Source organism: Artemia sp. Qi Xiang Cuo, chromosome 2, assembly GCF_049724085.1.
Source record: "Artemia sp. Qi Xiang Cuo chromosome 2, ASM4972408v1, whole genome shotgun sequence".
In the NCBI taxonomy this organism is placed as follows: Eukaryota; Metazoa; Arthropoda; class Branchiopoda; order Anostraca; family Artemiidae; genus Artemia; species Artemia sp. Qi Xiang Cuo.
The window spans coordinates 52,925,385-52,942,321 of NC_142795.1; the positions used below are offsets into that span (position 1 = coordinate 52,925,385).

Consider the following 16,937-nt stretch of genomic DNA (forward strand, 5'->3'; position numbering starts at 1 on the left):
CACTTTGGGGGCTTCAGGTACCCCCTCACCCTACCATAGAAAGATACCATAGAAAGATAGAAAGATTCACTGATCCTCCTCCATAATAGCGGATTCACAATTATGCACCATTTAACATAAATTGATGACACCTAAAATTAATGAATTAGTTAAATGACGCTTAACATAATTGTCTATATTAACTTTTTAATTCCTAAATAAATGCATGCATCTTCGAGAAGGAATGCGCCAACGCTCTGCACTGTGGCTTTTGAAAGTGGAAGCTCAATGCAAGCTTTTCAATAATTCTAAATCATTTAATTATCTCACAGTTTTACACGATATTATTATGGCTCTTTTTGGGCCAAAATTGTCGTTTTGCATCACAAAATTGAATAGAACGCCACTGTCTTGCTGCGTGACCTCTTTTGATACTAAAAAAGGGCACTAGAACTTAGCCTTTTTTTTTTTTTTTGAACAAGCCTTTTTTTCGATAATCTAAGACCATTCATTAGATACGATCATCCCTGGGAAAATAACCCTTATCCCTGAGCATCCTTCTCGGAAAGAATACTAAACTTTGCATTTTGTTGGTAGGGACTTGAAGCCTATGTAATAGGATTCTTTGATAATATTATCTTGTCTTATCTGAATATTATCTTGTAATGTTCGTCAAGATCGCCCCCAAGAGGGGGCGTCCCCCCCCCTTTCGGAAAATGTTTGGTTTGGAATAACTTTTGATGAGTAACTTTAAATTTAATGAATTTTACCCATTTAGGCTCTCCATAAACAGCCAACTCTATTGATGTTATATATCGTTATCAAAATTCCCTTTTAAAAGTTTTGGTTTCGACTAGCACGAGTTGCTCTTTACTTATGAATTGTTTGATTATAAATCAAGGAGGCTTCTTCCAAAGGTAAATTAGTTTATAACAGAGGGTTTGTCTGAGTAAATATACCGGTAAAAGATTTGACATAATCGTTGTTTGATTCGGTAACAAAATCCGTATGGATGATTCTTCAAAGGTTCGGAGTAAGAGGAGTTGGATGAATCTTTAATTTATTTTTTCCGGGGAAGGAGGAATGTCAAACGATCATGGCATATTTCAACTTATTCTGGAATTAGCTTGTAAGTTCTACATTTTAACACGCCTTCATTTTCTTACGTAAGGATAGTGACAAAAATATATATAGCAGGACAATTCATGGTATCATGTAATATCAGCGCTATGCATAATGGTTTATTATGGCCGTAAAGGACAGTAGCAAAAAAGAAGCTTCCTAGGTTTTTGATTTTCGTGGATAGTGCATTTAGGCTCTAAAATTGTTCATAACTTTACTGATGTTGAAAATCACTTTTTTTTAAAGAAGTTTTATGTCAATTAATTTTTCATTAATCTCTCTAGCTTTTAGTAAATTCCCTGCCTATCTTTTCTACCTTGTTAATATTTCTACCTTCTTAGTTCTGTCAGTGAAGGAAAAAGCCATCAATTTTTCACAATTTTAATCATACTTTGGAGACATCTTCGCGTTTTTTAATTATATTTACTGAAAAAAGATCTGTTATAATTATTTGGTATAATTCCAAAAAATTTTTAAGATTATATAGGCTTGTACCTAATGAGGGCTCTGAACCTTGATATCCCCCCCCCCCATCTCTCGAAAAAGTGCATTCGAAGGGCACTGTAATTATGGACCTAAATTAAAAATTTCTACAATTGTCTTGTTGCATCTTTTTACTTATGGAAGCAGGAAACAGAATCGTTGGAAATTGTATTTCTGGTTCTCATATGTCACGGCTTTCTTTTATTTGTTTTTCCATTTCCTCGTGAGAATACTTTGTAGAAAATTTATTTGGAACAATATTTTAGAATCATCTAATAGAAACTTGATCTACCGCTATTTTACTATGTTTGTTTGTCTGATCTTATAGCTCTTATAGAACTGTTGTGAAGATTGGGATGACAATGAAGAAGAAAAATGTTCTATAAAATTATGTCGAAAGTAGCATGAAGTTTGAATATTATTTCGAAACTTAATATAAAAAGACTCGATAACTCTACCCATGTAGTATCGACGCAGGTGTTGCTCAGCAACTGTAAATCATCGGTTACAATTTCTGCAATGCTTTCCTGGGCTTTAGCAACAGAAGTCGGGATTTCTTCCGACAGAAATTGACTGAGTCACTAACTTTCTTCGTTTGAATGGTGTGTGCCTGAATCTTTGCATCATCAACATGGGCGCATTTTCAGATCAATAACCTAACAATGCACAATTTCTAATTGGAAAGCAAGAATTTTTTTTCTTGTGTGTTCAGGGAGGGGGGGGTTCGAGTATCAAGAATTTCTTCTGAGAGGCAATACCAAACATAACTTTTTTTTACCGTTTCGGGAACCCAAAATTCCTGAGCTTTAGAAAGAGTCATGGCATATTTTCCATCTCTGGTTTAATTTTGCTTTTCTACTATTCACTCATAGCCTCATGACATATGATGAATATGCAATACAAATAAATGATATTCCTCTAATTTCCTACGAGTTGAAGTCGTGCTGAAGAGCCATTGTCGTGTAATTTGCTGTCCTTTTCGGTCATGTTGCATGTCAGGTTGATTGATAGATCTAAGTTCCCTCACGGAGATACTCAATTCGTTGCTGCTTTAAAAGAAAAGCTTGGATTATTCTAGTGTGGAAGAATCCAGGGAATTAATTTTAGTTGGTAAAGCTTCAACTATTCGCTTACGAATATATCACCCAAAAACGCTTAACTTACAGATTGATTAGATTATTGCTCAATAAACATATTACTTCACGTTATTCAAGTAATGGATAAATCCTAAATCGCGGAAGCATAGTAAAGAAAGGTCAACTATGTTAAATACCAACACAAACACTATAACAACAATGGTTTAGTTTTAGACTATAACGGGCGTCAAAGGATACTGAATTTTGATGAGATCATTTAACTGTATTACTGCTGGAGGCCATATCCTCAGTCAGATTGTTTTGTATTTTTCTGTCCCAGGAAGTGTGTTTTTTGTTTTTCCAGCTTCCTTTTTAGGATCTTGAAATTAAGGGATATAACTCATAGAAAACATGATGGCTGAAAAAAATACACCTGCAATTACGAGATTGCCATGTTTTTCTTCTCAGTGTTTTTTCAGTAAGATAGAAATTACCCAATATTTAGGATAATTTTTGTTCGATACTAGTATTAGTGTCGCTCCTTACTTTTGTGTGAAGATTTATGTTTTTATTGGAAATTCTGTCCAATCATATTTGCCTGTAGTTAGTAAGTTTCTTTTGGAATAAATATAAGCAAAGGTGGAATTGAAAGCACTTTCGGAGACAAAAGAGTGGGCAATATTTTCTTTTCAGCTGCAGTAAAACATGATTAGTAAGATAAAGACACTCTTGTTGCTGTCATTCAAATTTTTGTCGGTCATAACACCAAGGTTCAATTGGTTAACTAAGTAACGATGCGTTTTGTCAAAGTAAATAAGATTCCTAATTTTTTTTTTTTTTAATCGTGTATCAAAAATAATTAAAATATTTTACTACTAAATTATTCCGGGGAAAACTTTGATTTCCTTTTCTGAAATTCAAGTAGACTTCTTTTTTATTGGTGTAATGAGATTAGATCTGTCACGAATTACTTTTCTTTTTTTTCCTTTTTTTTAATATTTAGACAGTTTTCTCTTGGGCTGTTGAAAAGATTGTATTAGTCTTAAATTCTTATTGTTAGTTTATAAAAGGATGTTGAGCCAAGTAAATACTATACTCAAAGGTGAATTTTTCGATCACAGTTTGCAATTGATCATGCACATGCCTAAGACTGGCCTTTGATGAATGGATGGTCTTAGGCATAGGATGTCGTAAAGACATTATTGGCGCGCTTCTTGTGTTTTTGTTGTTTTGATTGAGCTCTGAATGTGCCCATTTTTTATGACAGCAATTAACCTAAATTTACTTTTCGTTCTTTTGGTTTATTGATTTCGCATTTCATCAAGAAAGTCGTACAAAATAATTCGTACAAGTCGATCAGTATCCATGAAATAGTATAATAGTAAATAGTATATGGTTTATTGTTTTCGGATTTCATCAAGAAAGTCGTACAAAATAATTTGTACAAGTCAATCAGTATCCATGAAATAGTATAAGCTTGAAAAGTAATTTAATAATAGTGAAATATAATGATACAAAAATTACATATGTAAAAACAACAAATCAGTAGTCTTGTATTTCTTTCGCTATTTGCTTGAAACAAAAAATAATGAATGAGAAATAGCAATTTTTGGGTACCAGCATTTTATTGAATTTATCTGGCAGAAGTTATGGGAATTATTGTCAATTTTTGCTTATAAAAATCACTTTCAGATGCGGTAATTGTGAAAAAAATCACCACATAACAATTTAAAAAATGTGTGTTTTCTCAGGCTATAAGGAAATTGCTTTAAATGAGTAAATGATTGAATCCTGGGCTAGAGGTTTTCTATAGAAATCATGTGAGAAATTATCCTATGAGTGTGTATAAAGGTGATATTGCAAATATTGTTTGACGGCAGATTCGAAAAAAGTGTCTGTACCGTAATATTGAAATAGAAAGGTTGCATTAGTAGAGTATAAAATGATTCAGATTAGGGTATCTATGGGAATTAGTGAAGATGACAATGATTTTAGGGAACATGATTGATTAACATGACAATGATTTTAGGAAAGTATGCGCAGGGCTTGAGTTGCCGCAGATTTTTTTTTGGGGGGGAGGAGGGAGGTGGTCTGCACTGGTGAAAAAAAGGAAGGTAAATATGTGTTCCGGCTGAGAGCTCCGGTGGTTTGTGCTTGAGGCAGGGAAACTGAATCGTTGATTAGTTATCCCATTACTTGATCTTGAGTTACATATTCTTTCATGTGCATGTTCTACTGTTTCTCAGCTTCATGGTGACCTTCCGGTCCTTAAGTGTTCTGCTATCTTTTACCTCTGATCAAAATAATTATAATCTTCGCAATGTGACAAATCATGTTCAAGTTCCATTTACTCCTTGTATAAGGTCAGATTTTAATCCTCTAATGGCGTGTCATACTGTTCGGAATAAGTTGCCTGAATCAGCTCGAGGGTGCCACTCATTCGGTTCGTTTAAAAAAATTGTTAAAAATTCTTTGGCTTCTTAGAAGTTAATTTATCTGTTTTTGTTTTTTGTTTTTTTTTTAGTCTATCTAATCTACTTAATTAATTTTATTCTATTTAGTTCTGTTTTCTGTAGTTTTTATTTTCTTTTCTTTTCTTCTCCTTTTTGCTCTTCTGTCTGTGAGTAAGGAGTAAGTGATCATTTTAAATTTTCTTTTGTTTTTTCATCTCTGAGCAAGAAACTCATTTGTCTCCCCCCTTCTTTACAGGCCAATGGGGGAATAATAACATGTCATATTGTATGTATATTTAATGAAGGATAAATCTTATCTTAGCAAAAGGCCTTATAAAGTATACATGTTAATGGAAGGCCAATTTTCAGGCTGTATAATTTTTAAAAAGGGAACAAGTTTTTGAACAAGGGAGATTTGTTGGGCTTCAAGACTAGGTAAAAATAATTTTTGTCTGTAAAGCTACAGTTTTGCTAATGATTTTATTTAAAGAGATTGAAGTTATGTAGCATCAAACAAAAGGAAAACTTTCAAAAGTCTCAAAATAAGAAGAAACAGAAATGTAATAAGTATAAATAGATGACAGCAGGTCTGACGTGGTAATTCAAAAGGCGTTAAGGTTAAAATGTAACAATATAGTGCCGAATAAAACTGAAACTAAGCCGGACTACCTTGTCCTTCTGTTAAACCTTTCCTTTCATTTTTTTTTCTTTTTAACCGCTGAAAGTAAAAAAAAAAAAAAAAAAAAAAATTACATCGAGGTTGTTTGGAAATCTAGAATAATGTTTTTTTTAGAGGAAGGCATAAAAACATACGAGTAAAAAACTTTAATAATGAAAGTTTTATTTTTCAAATATTCCTGCTGGCAAGAAAACGAGGTAATTCAATATATAAAAATTCAAGAACGTTTAAGTCTTGTAAATTAAAGAAGAAACCGAACCTGAAAATGACACGTCGCTACACCGTGCTCAGTTTAGGTTACACACAGCATATACATACGACGACATAAATGTCCTATAGGATTTTTTTACATATTGCAAACGACGTTTTATTCTGAGACTAATACTTTAAATATAAAAAAAAGGAAACCTTATTCGTATTTTTTAAATAAATATTTGTTTCTGTTGAAATTTTTATATTGTTTCCGTGCTACTAGTTACTGAAAGCTCAAGTAATTTTCAATAAATTAGGGTAATAGTTCACAATTGTTTCATTTATTATGTTAATGCTGTTTTTAGATATTCTAGAAAAAATTCCTTGAAGTAAGCAATGGTAGAATGACTTTTCATCCTCTAGTAGGATCTGTATTCCAAGTATTTGTGATTTAAATGATAAAAAAAACTCGTCAAAATATTCATTGAAAATAATAAAATGAATAATAAATAAAATAATAATCATAAAATAAAATAGAATAATAGAGTAAATAGAATAATAAAATGAAAATGAGAATAGTTATCGTCAAAATATGTTTTCCTACATTTAATTTTAGAACCAGTTTGATCGCTGTTTACTAGGGAACTGAATAGGTACTAATTAATTTCTTAGAAATTTGGAGCTACAAAATTGAAGATGACAAATTGTTTAGTTGCTTATAAAGAACTTTCAGGACTCTTGATATTATGTAATGGCAGAAACTTCAAGCATTTTATTTTCAAACATTTGAAATTGGATTATTTGAACGTTTTTGAATTGTTGATTTGGGGCTTGTGATACCTAAAGGCGAGTGTTGTGAGAAAGAAAGCGTTTAACAAAATGTTTTGTGAGGATCTCATCAGCGCTGTCAAATTTTATTGCTACGTCCCTTCTTTCATTTCAAACTTTTTCTTGATCTATTATTTACCTGACAATTAATGGAATGTATTGATTCATCTGAAAAAAAAAAATTATTAAGTGCTCATCAATAACCGATTTCGCTTTGAATTGCAGTGAATTGCGAATTAGAGGAATTGCAATAAAAATAGTGGGCATTGTGAGAAACATCTTAAAACTTCCGACGGAGCGGTTTACAGCGATTACAACATATGCTTTTAACTCTTCCATTGCCCGTTTAGGTGAATTCTCTCTTTATCTGCCCCCTCTCCCTCACTCATCGCAGCCCCCCCCCCCTGTGTTTGAATTAAAACTTAGAATCCAGGTATATGTCGAACAATTAAAAATCTGAATACAAAAGGAGAACTTTGTTGAGTGACTCGAGACGCAAGTTTGGAATAAGTTTTCTTCATCTTTCAGTTTTGATTCGTTAAATCCTAGCCTCAACTTTTCAAAATCATCGTCGTTGTATTATATTTAGCCTTGATGTTAATGATATTACGTTTTAAAAGAACATCAGAACTAATCGTAGGTTCTGCTATGATTAAATTTAAGATGAAACTCTTGTTCTAAACCTTCAGAAAATAAAAGAAGTGATTGCTTAAGACTAAATCTTCTACAGGAACATTGTGTCTTATAAAAATTCTACTGAAGGAGCTTTGAGTGGATCTTAGTGAATGTTTTTTTCTTTCAGATTATAGCTAAAGACACGAATGTCAATGTAATAGCAAATGCAGGAAAAAATTTAGCAGCTCTAGCTAATGGACTGAAAAAGAAGTTCTCGCCATATGCTGTCTCTTGTATATCTACAATCTTAGACAAGTTTAAAGAGAAAAAGGCAAATGTTGTTGCTGCAATGAGAGAAGCCATTGATGCCATCTATCCTAGCGTAAGTTGCTTGTGTTCATCAATCGATGCGTCTTTTTGGAAAATTACGTATAAGGCTATAGATCAACGAAGGATTTTCTTTTAAAACTCTCAAATTAATTGAAATATCTAAGCTTAAATAATATATTTTTGCCTGTCGAATCAATTTATGTTTACAAAAAATTAAGAGAGAAAAATGGCTTTAATGTAAATAAAGCAGTGGTTTACTTTAAATAAAACAACAAAAAAACATTAAATAATAAATAAATCCGAATATTTCGGCTCCACGTCTGGGAGCATTTCTCAACGGAAAAAAAGAAAAAAAAACTTTAAGAAATAGTCAGTGATCCAGGGACCGTTATCTTTCAAGGGGTGGCTCACATTCGCTGCAGTTGGTTTGAGGGTGGATTCTAGGGTAATCGGGGGCGCTAATAACCAATATCGGGGTGCACAAGTTCGCACGCGTGTAGAACATGGTCATTTTAGCCTATAAAGCCAAATTTGGCCTATAACGACGTCATACCGCTCTCGATTTTTTTACATGGTAAAATAAAATGAAAACTTTATAAACTTGATAGATTCTGAATCCTAAGAGCGAGTACTTTCTTCTCGTATTTTTAATTTTCCCCACAACCTTTATTTTTTTTTTTGTTAACCCTTATTTAATTTCGAAAACAAGGTTTTAAATATGGTTTTTCTTAGTTTTTTCGGTTTAACTGAAATTTTTGCCTGCATAAGTATATCTTTTTATGCTTTATTTGAATTTTACTCGTTATTACAAGTCAAACCATGTACCTCTTTTAAAAAAAATTTACTTCTTGAGCAACTATTTATTTTTTCTATATAGCGTCATAGCCTTCAGAAATTAGCCTACAATGACCAAGTTTTCTTTTTAAATTTTTTTTTTATCTGTTAAAAAATAAAAAAGATAAAGACAGTTCTTTATTGAAACGGTCAGAATGTCCTTTATACGTAGTTAACAAAAAAAAGTGGAGATTTGATTATGTACAACTATAGCAGCGTTGTACCAATACACTTCCACCCCCCCAAAAAAAAGAAAATTTTATGAATAGTGGTGTTTTACCCGAAATATTTTCAAGACAATCTATAATTTTTATCTCACCAAACGATAGATCGCTCTTTTTTGAATCAAATCATGTATTTACATTCTATACAAATAATATTTTTAACCAGGAAAAAAAAAACACAAAAAAACAGATGCCTCGTTCTGCGATCGGATGCGCGAATTTGGTATATTTCTAATGCTCTATTTGAATTCTGCTCGTCATTATGAGTCAAACCATGTGCCTCTTTTCCAAAAAATCTTAATTCTTGAGCAACTATTTATTTTTTCTGTAGTAGTAGATACAATCTGGCTTACGTAGGCTCATACACGAGTCTCAAGGTGGCGAAGCCGTGTGAACGCGTGGTGCAGAGGTGACTAAGGCTGATTTAAGATACTTTTTTTTTATTCCAGCGTAGCAGGGTCCAATGATCCAATCGGTTAGATTGGGTCAACGGCCGCTGATGTTGTAGACGGCAACCGTCATGATCAGCTGAAAGTTAGGTTTAGACGACTGCATTAGTAATTTAATATCAAAACAAATAAAAATCCAATATTTAAAACTGAACATGAAACGGTGGCTGAAATCTCTTTTTCTTCTTCATCTTCGGATTCGTTCTGATTCACATCAGATAGAAGGCATTTTTGGGGGTCAGCTCCACACTTGCATGCGCTGTCACAGAAACCTATTTTGGAGCATTTGCAGTGCCAGCCACACCTCGTCTTGTCACAGTTGCAAAAAGAAAGCGAGGCTAGCCCATAGGGCATCTCAGAAACTAGGTCTAGCTTCAGTTCATGATCTTTAATTCTCCAGCCCATATCGGTAGCCTGAGGTAAATCAATACAGGGCTTGTGGCTTTGGATCCAAATCAGTGACTGGAACATGCACCTTTTCAAATGAATCAGAAGCGAGATATCAGTTGGTGGTAAAAGCTGCAAATCCTACAATCTTGGGTACAAATCATAGGCAGCGCGCTAGCGCTGCCTAAGTAAAGAATGTGTGCACAATGTGTTTTTTTTTGTTTTTCTCCATACCCCGGCACTTCGTATCAAAAGAGTTGTCGTAGAAACTTCGAAAAGGGCACATTCGATTGGAAATTGAATTAGCTAATGTCTTTTTGATTAGTCAAAATAATCGGGAGGCCCCAAGCCCCCCCCCCACGCCCATCATTCCTCCACAAGCATCCCGTTGAAATTTTTAGATAGCCATTTTGTTCAGCGTAGTTGATTTCCAGATAGAAAATATGTTTTTGAGGAGGACACTCCCCCACAACTTTCAGGGCAAGAGTTTTAAGTTATGCCCTGGGGGCATATAAGGCTTTTATAGAAGGCGTTGTCGTAGAAAATTAAAAAAAGGCTCATTCGATTGGAAATTCAAAGGGCTAGTACCCTTTTTAATAGTCGAAAGTGATTGGAGGGCAACTAGCCCCCCCTCCCACGCCCATCATTCCCCCAAACACATCCAATCAAAATTTTGAGATAGCCATTTTGTTCAGCGTAGTTGATATCCAGATAGAAAATATGAATTGGAGGAGGACACTCCCCCACAACCCTCAGGGCAAGGGTTTTAAGTTATGCCCTGGGGGCATATAAGGTTTTTATAGAAGGTGTTGTCGTAGAAACTTCAAAAAATGCTCATTCGACTCGAAATTGAAAGGTCTAGTGCCTTTTTTAATAGTTGAAATTGATTGGAGGGCAACTAGCCTCCCCCCCCCCATCATTCCCCCAAACACATCCAATCAAAATTTTGAGATAGCCATTTTGTTCAGCGTAGTTGATTTTCCAGATAGAAAATATCTTTTTGAAGAGGACACTCCCTACGGTGTAACCTACGGTGGTGTTGCTACACTAGAAAGAAACGATTCTTGTGTTGAAGGCTTTCCAACCGGGAGTTGGCTCTTCAAATTCCAGTTCAAGAAGTTTCGTAGGACACAACCTATAAGCGTTAAGCAGAGGTCCAGGTTCGGCACCGAGAATGGCACCTGAGTCTCGTAACTATTTTCAAACAAAGAAAGCAAGGAAAAAGAGTCACAATGTCGCGTTTCCTGGGGATTTTAACCTTCCAGGCATGTTAACTAGCTTGAGTGTCAAGAGAGTTGTCGGTTACCATCTGTCAAGTTCTTTTCCGGGGATTCCTCCCGAAACATCCGCTCGACACACCAGTCACATCAACAGTTCTTCCGATGTCTGCAGGAGACGTTGGCGAGCAATCTGTAGAAAATAAATCATCATTAAAAATCAAAATTCATTACAAAAATTTTCAATAAAAGTAAAAATCCGAGATTAAATCTGGATTAATTTGGACATGGAATGTAGCCTACATCAGTCCCAAGTTGTGGAACCCTCGGTTGGAGGGAAGCAGGAAACGGAACAAACTGAATTTCAGAAGAAAACACAAGAATGAAAACCCGACAATGAAAACGCAACAATGAAACAACATTACTAAGCTAGAAAACAAGGTATACCTCACGCAAGACAACTGACACCCCCCTAAAATCGTTGTTGCCGGAATCCTTACCTTTAGCTAGATCAGGTAAATATCCTAAATCCTTTCCTTTTATGTTGTAACTTTTGCAACTTTATGCAACTAAAACCCGATATGTAAGATGCTCAGGTTTTTTTTTATTGCTATGGAAACCAAATTCGCACATGCGATTCCAGAACGAGGCATCTGTTGTTGTTTTTTTCCTGGTTAAAAATATTAGATATATAAAATGTAAATACAAAATTTGATTAAAATATGAGTGATATATCGTTTGGTGAGATAAAAATTATAGGTAGTGTCGAAAATATTTCGAGTAAAACGCCACTATTTAGAAAATTTTCGTTTTTTAGGGGGGGGGGTTCTTGTTCAAACGATTATATGTTCTTGCAGATTCAAGTATCGACTTTGTTTTTGTTAACAGCGAGTTAGATATATTCTGAAGGTTCAAATGATGTGCAGTTTCATTCGTTTTCATTTTTTTTTTACAGCTAAAATAAGTTTAAAAAAAAACTTGGTCATTGTAGGCTAATTTCTGAAAGCTATGACGTTATTTAGAAAAAATAAATAGTTGCTCAAGAATTAAGATTTTTTGGAAAAGAGGCACATGGTTTGACTCTTAATTACGAGCATAATTCAAATAAAGCATAAAAAAAAATACTTATGTAGGCAAAAATTTCAGAAAAACCGAAAAAAACTAAGAAAAAGTTATTAAGAAACCTTGTTTTCAAAATTAAATAGGGGCTAACTATAAAAATAAAGGTTGTGGGGAAAAACTAAAAATACCAGGTGAGAGTACTTGTTCTTAGGATTCATACTATGTCAAGTTTATAAAGTTTTCAGTTTATTTTACCATGTTAAAAAAATCAAGAGCAGTATGACGTCGCTATCAATCAATCAATCAATTATTACCCACAACTACAAGACAACAAGTAGTACAAGTGGAGTATAAACATAATAATAAAAAAGAAAAACAAAAAAGAACTCAACAAATACTAGCAATTAAATTAAACTAAGAAAGACTGTGGTCAGGGCCAATATTACAAAATGCATCTGCAGAAAGCTTTTTGTGTAGGTCACCGAGTTTTTAAGTTACATCCGTAACATAGAAATTTTTAACTAGATACCGATTTCTAGTCCATGGCGGCAGAGAAAGAAGAAATTTGCAAAATTTGAAATATGTAACTTTAATCTTTTTAAATCCTTTAGAACAGAATAAACACTCGAAAAATAAAGCACAGAATGATCAGAAAAAGTCGAGAATAAGCGCCCAAGAGCTCTTCTGTTACATTTTCCACGGTTTGCTACAATTTTTGAATAACTGAACTGAATTTTTCTTACTGAATCAGCAACAATCTGTTTACGAAAGAGAGCTAGAGAATTAGAAATACCAAGCCACCGAAAGGAGGAGACAGAAAGTACAGAAAATTCAGTACAAACCAGAGGAGTAGACGAAGACAGATTATAAGATAAGAATTCACACTTGTCAAGATTCAGGGATAGACCAATATTTAGGAAAGACTGAGAAACTAAGAAAACCATCGCAGAAAGAGCAGGCTTAGTACGACTATTCAACAGAATATCATCAGCATAGGTAATGTAAGAAATATCAGTAGAACCAGAAAAATGAGTGCCTGAGACCTTTTCCAGAACAGTAGAAATACAAATTTTGAAAAGGGTTGGTGATAAAACACCTCCCTGCCTAACACCACGAAGCACTTTAATAGTTGTTTCTGGATAAGAAGAGCAATTTGTTGGTGGTTTACTTCTTTTTGAGTCTGAAGTCATGCTGCCACACAAAACACCTTCCGGGACGACAAAAGACGACTGTTACATTTGGAACAAAGGCACGATAATTGACGCAAACTCGGCACATTGGGGAGCTAGATGCATTTTAGAGATTCAATCAGCATCAATAAATTTTGACTTAAGATGATTCGAAGCATTCAAAACTTCACAACGCGATATAGGCAAAACAAAGCGCTGACTTAGAAATCTAGGGAAAATTTTAACAAACGCTACACGAAACTTTCTATGAACAGAATAATTCAAAACGGAGATACAGAGATACAATAAGAGATACAGAGAAATAGAGAGTTTATTTATAAATATGGTTTTACTTCAAATCTTTTCGTTGTTTTTACTGTCTTGAAAAAATAACACAAAAAAAACAATAATGTACGTGCTTATCGTGCGAGACAAATTCAGTTCCTAGCTTAATATGGTTTTAAAACGCACGGCTATTTGTCCTTCAGAAATTAGGAATAATGCGAATGGATTAACACGCTACAAAAATAAACCAACGGAATTAAAATTACGCTTTTAAACACGGGAATATAGGACAATATTATTTCACTTTGGTAACAGTAGGAATTAAAATAATGCAATAAAAAACAATGAATGATAAGAAATATTTCCACAATTTGCGTTTTTGTGCAAAGTTTATGAGTTCATGGATTCGTAGTAATTTCTTAGTGACAAACTTCTTGCAATTAATTTTGGTATTTGTTAATTTGATTATTTGTTAAATTAGTAATATTAAACCAGGTAGCATATGGCTTTTTAGACGGGTAAATTTTAGTTCCTTAATTTTGCAGCGAATTCAAACCGAATACAAATATCCCACACTGTTTTTTTTTTCTACTTTAACAAACATCTTAAGGTGGTATTCGTTAGTGCTAGTTTTATTTTTCTGCAATTTCTATCCTTTGCTTGTAATTCTGCGAATTTTTCGGAAGTTACCCCGAGTATTTCGGTTAGTTCCTCCTTTCCTGTGGTTCTTTTTCTACGGTCAATAATTTCTCTTGTTTTTGGTTATATTCCTTTTTGTCTGCCCTTTTTTTGGCTTTTAGGTTTTCTCAGTTTTGCATTTTTTATGAACATCAAACTCATAAAGAGCATGTTTTTTTTTTGAAAGTTCAGATACCTCCACCACTAATCCCAGAAAGGTAGCAGGACACCAGCATTTTCAAAACAACATGCAATTGAGTTGTTTGAATGATTTCAGAGTTACAAAAGTCTTTTTGAGACATGTAATAGAAATTTCCTTTAATTTCAAAAAAAATTTAGACCAGCACAACGTTTAAGCTGCGTAAATAACATAATTTTTGTACGTCACAAGTTAACTTAAGCAAAAGTAATCGCGCATTCTTCATTATTCTTTTCCGATATGTGACCATCCAAAAAAAAAAAAAAAAAAAAAAAAAAAAAAAAAAAAACATAAAAAACAAATCAAGGTCGAATTTACATTGAATAGCGAATTTACTTCTTATTTTGTGTTTGTTTTGTTTGATTTCTTTTTTTAATTTCTATTTGTTTTGGAGTTCATTTATTTATTGATACTGATTTGTGGTAGTTGTTTGCTTAGTAGATTATTTGGTTCTGTTTTTGTTCATTTTTGGTTTAATGGAGCTCTTTAATTTTTTTGAAAAACTTATTTTGTGCAAAAAGTATTTTGATTAATTTCTGTTCGTTTTATATTGACATAGTGTTTTTCAAGGATCACCAGTTTTCACCAAGATAATCACCAGAAATCACCGGTATTTCACCAAAAAAAAAAAAAAAAAATCACCAAAAATCGGTGGTCAATAATCATAGGCTTCACACCAAAAAGGCGCGTTGGGCACCCTGAGTGAAGACATTATGTTTTTGAAAGTTTTTTTTTTTTTTTAAATAAAACCATTTAAAAAACAACAACTAAACACACGGGTTAAAAAAAAAAATCCTACAAAAACAAAACAAATAAATACAACTCACATTGTAAACAACTTCCAGAACTGCTGTTGCTCAACTGAACGAGACCAAAACGGATGTCTATAGTGCACAAATGGTAAGTCTCCTCTTAACAATCAATGGATAAATTTGATATTATAAACTCCCAGAACTGCTGTTACTCAATTTAATTTTAAATATGGGATTTGTAGGTCTTACTGTTTTGGAAAGGATAGAGCCTGTAAAGAGATTGATCGATGTGCAATTTTTTCTTTCTTTGTCCTTCATTTATTTAGTGGTCATCCTTGTAAAACGAAATTCAAAACATTTGGTGTCAACCATGGTGTCAACTATTGTATGAAATGAGCACTGCTGTACACATATTGCGGGGGGGGGGGGCTTATATGACACATTCCCTCGAAGCAAAGAACATAGACACCCCCTCCCCGCTGGTAATCACCTTTTTTTTCTAACCTTAGTTTGACCTTTATAAAAAAAATTTTCTTTCTTTCATGTACTTCTTCGATTAAATAGTATTACTCTTTTTTTAAAATTCTAAGCTCTCCCCCCCCCTTGTGTTCAGTTATTTCTGATCTTTTTTTGGCTATCTACATCTCTGTATGTTTTTCATTTATGCCAAAATTATGTTAATTATCCTTTCGGGTCAAAATGAATTTAAGAGTGGCTTATATATATATATATATATATATATATATATATATATATATATATATATATATATATATATATATATATATATATATATATATATATATATATATATATATATATATATATATATATACTTATGGTTATGCTTTTTTCCTAGTGTAGAGCATATTGTGGGTATAATTGACTAGATCATATACACATAGTTTACCGCTATATATAGACTCAAAAAATAGGAGAAAGAAGAAAAAAAAAAGAAGAAAGAAAATAGGAGGAAATGTGTTAGTTTTCCACAAAAAAAAAGTAGAATATTTTTTTTTTGCCTGTCATTAACTTTTCGGTAATCAAGTTTGTTTGCTTTCATTACAATATCAGGAACACTCACTCCGTTTCTCCGACGAATTTTTCTTCAGAATTTTCTCCCCGGGCGATAGTCTTCTAATAAACTGATAAATAAAGCAGAGTTTTTAATACCATTTCATTACGTACGCTCGTATAATACTGCTTAGGGTTATTTATAATGTCGGGTTTTTGTCGGGTAAATTTTTATATTGTCGGGTATTTGGAATAAATGACTATTAATGACTTTGCCAATAACGTATGCATAGACTTTATGAAGTGATAGTGAAATTGTAATTTGATACTTGGTGGTTCATGGCAATAAAATTCAGCTTTTTAGAATATTAAGGTCATTTTTCATTTGATCTTTTTTCTGTAAATTTTCTAGGCAAGTTAGTATTTTAGAATACAGTATCACCAGATAAATATAACTCGACAATTGAAATATCAATTGAAGAAATACAATACTAAACTCCTGCTGAATAATTAGTTACACCTAAAGTATTCTTGGTATGCTTGGCTAAGATATTTACTACGCTGTCCTAACATTACGAATGAGCTTAAACAGAAGGATTTTTCCAAAGGACAAACTTTGAATCTTAAGCAAAACCCGTTTGAACCTATTCGCCAGCCTCTGTTAAAATTAGATAAATTGAAACTTTGCATCTTACAAACTGGATGATATAACTGTTTTGGTTTGTAACACTTTATGTGGACCATCCTTTATGAATTTGAATATCTTCCTTAGTTGATTAGGGAAATAATTTTTTTTTTCTGACTGGAACCTGGCAAGACAACAAATGATCAATCGTCTATAAAGAGAAAATAAGTCAATATTCCCTCTGTCATGATTCTCAGATCAACAATCAGCTAGCTATTCTTAACT

The 16,937-nt window shown here is 33.2% G+C and overlaps 1 protein-coding gene across 1 annotated transcript in view; it reads left to right on the forward strand.

The window, feature by feature from the left end:
- The window catches only part of msps (msps cytoskeleton-associated protein 5), a 226,699-nt gene that overhangs the window by 102,467 nt on the left and 107,295 nt on the right, over positions 1–16,937 (forward strand). The window contains exon 7 of the mRNA XM_089101805.1: positions 7,615–7,809. Within this exon, the coding sequence (XP_088957931.1) occupies positions 7,615–7,809 (195 nt within the window). The remainder of the gene's footprint in view (positions 1–7,614; positions 7,810–16,937) is intronic.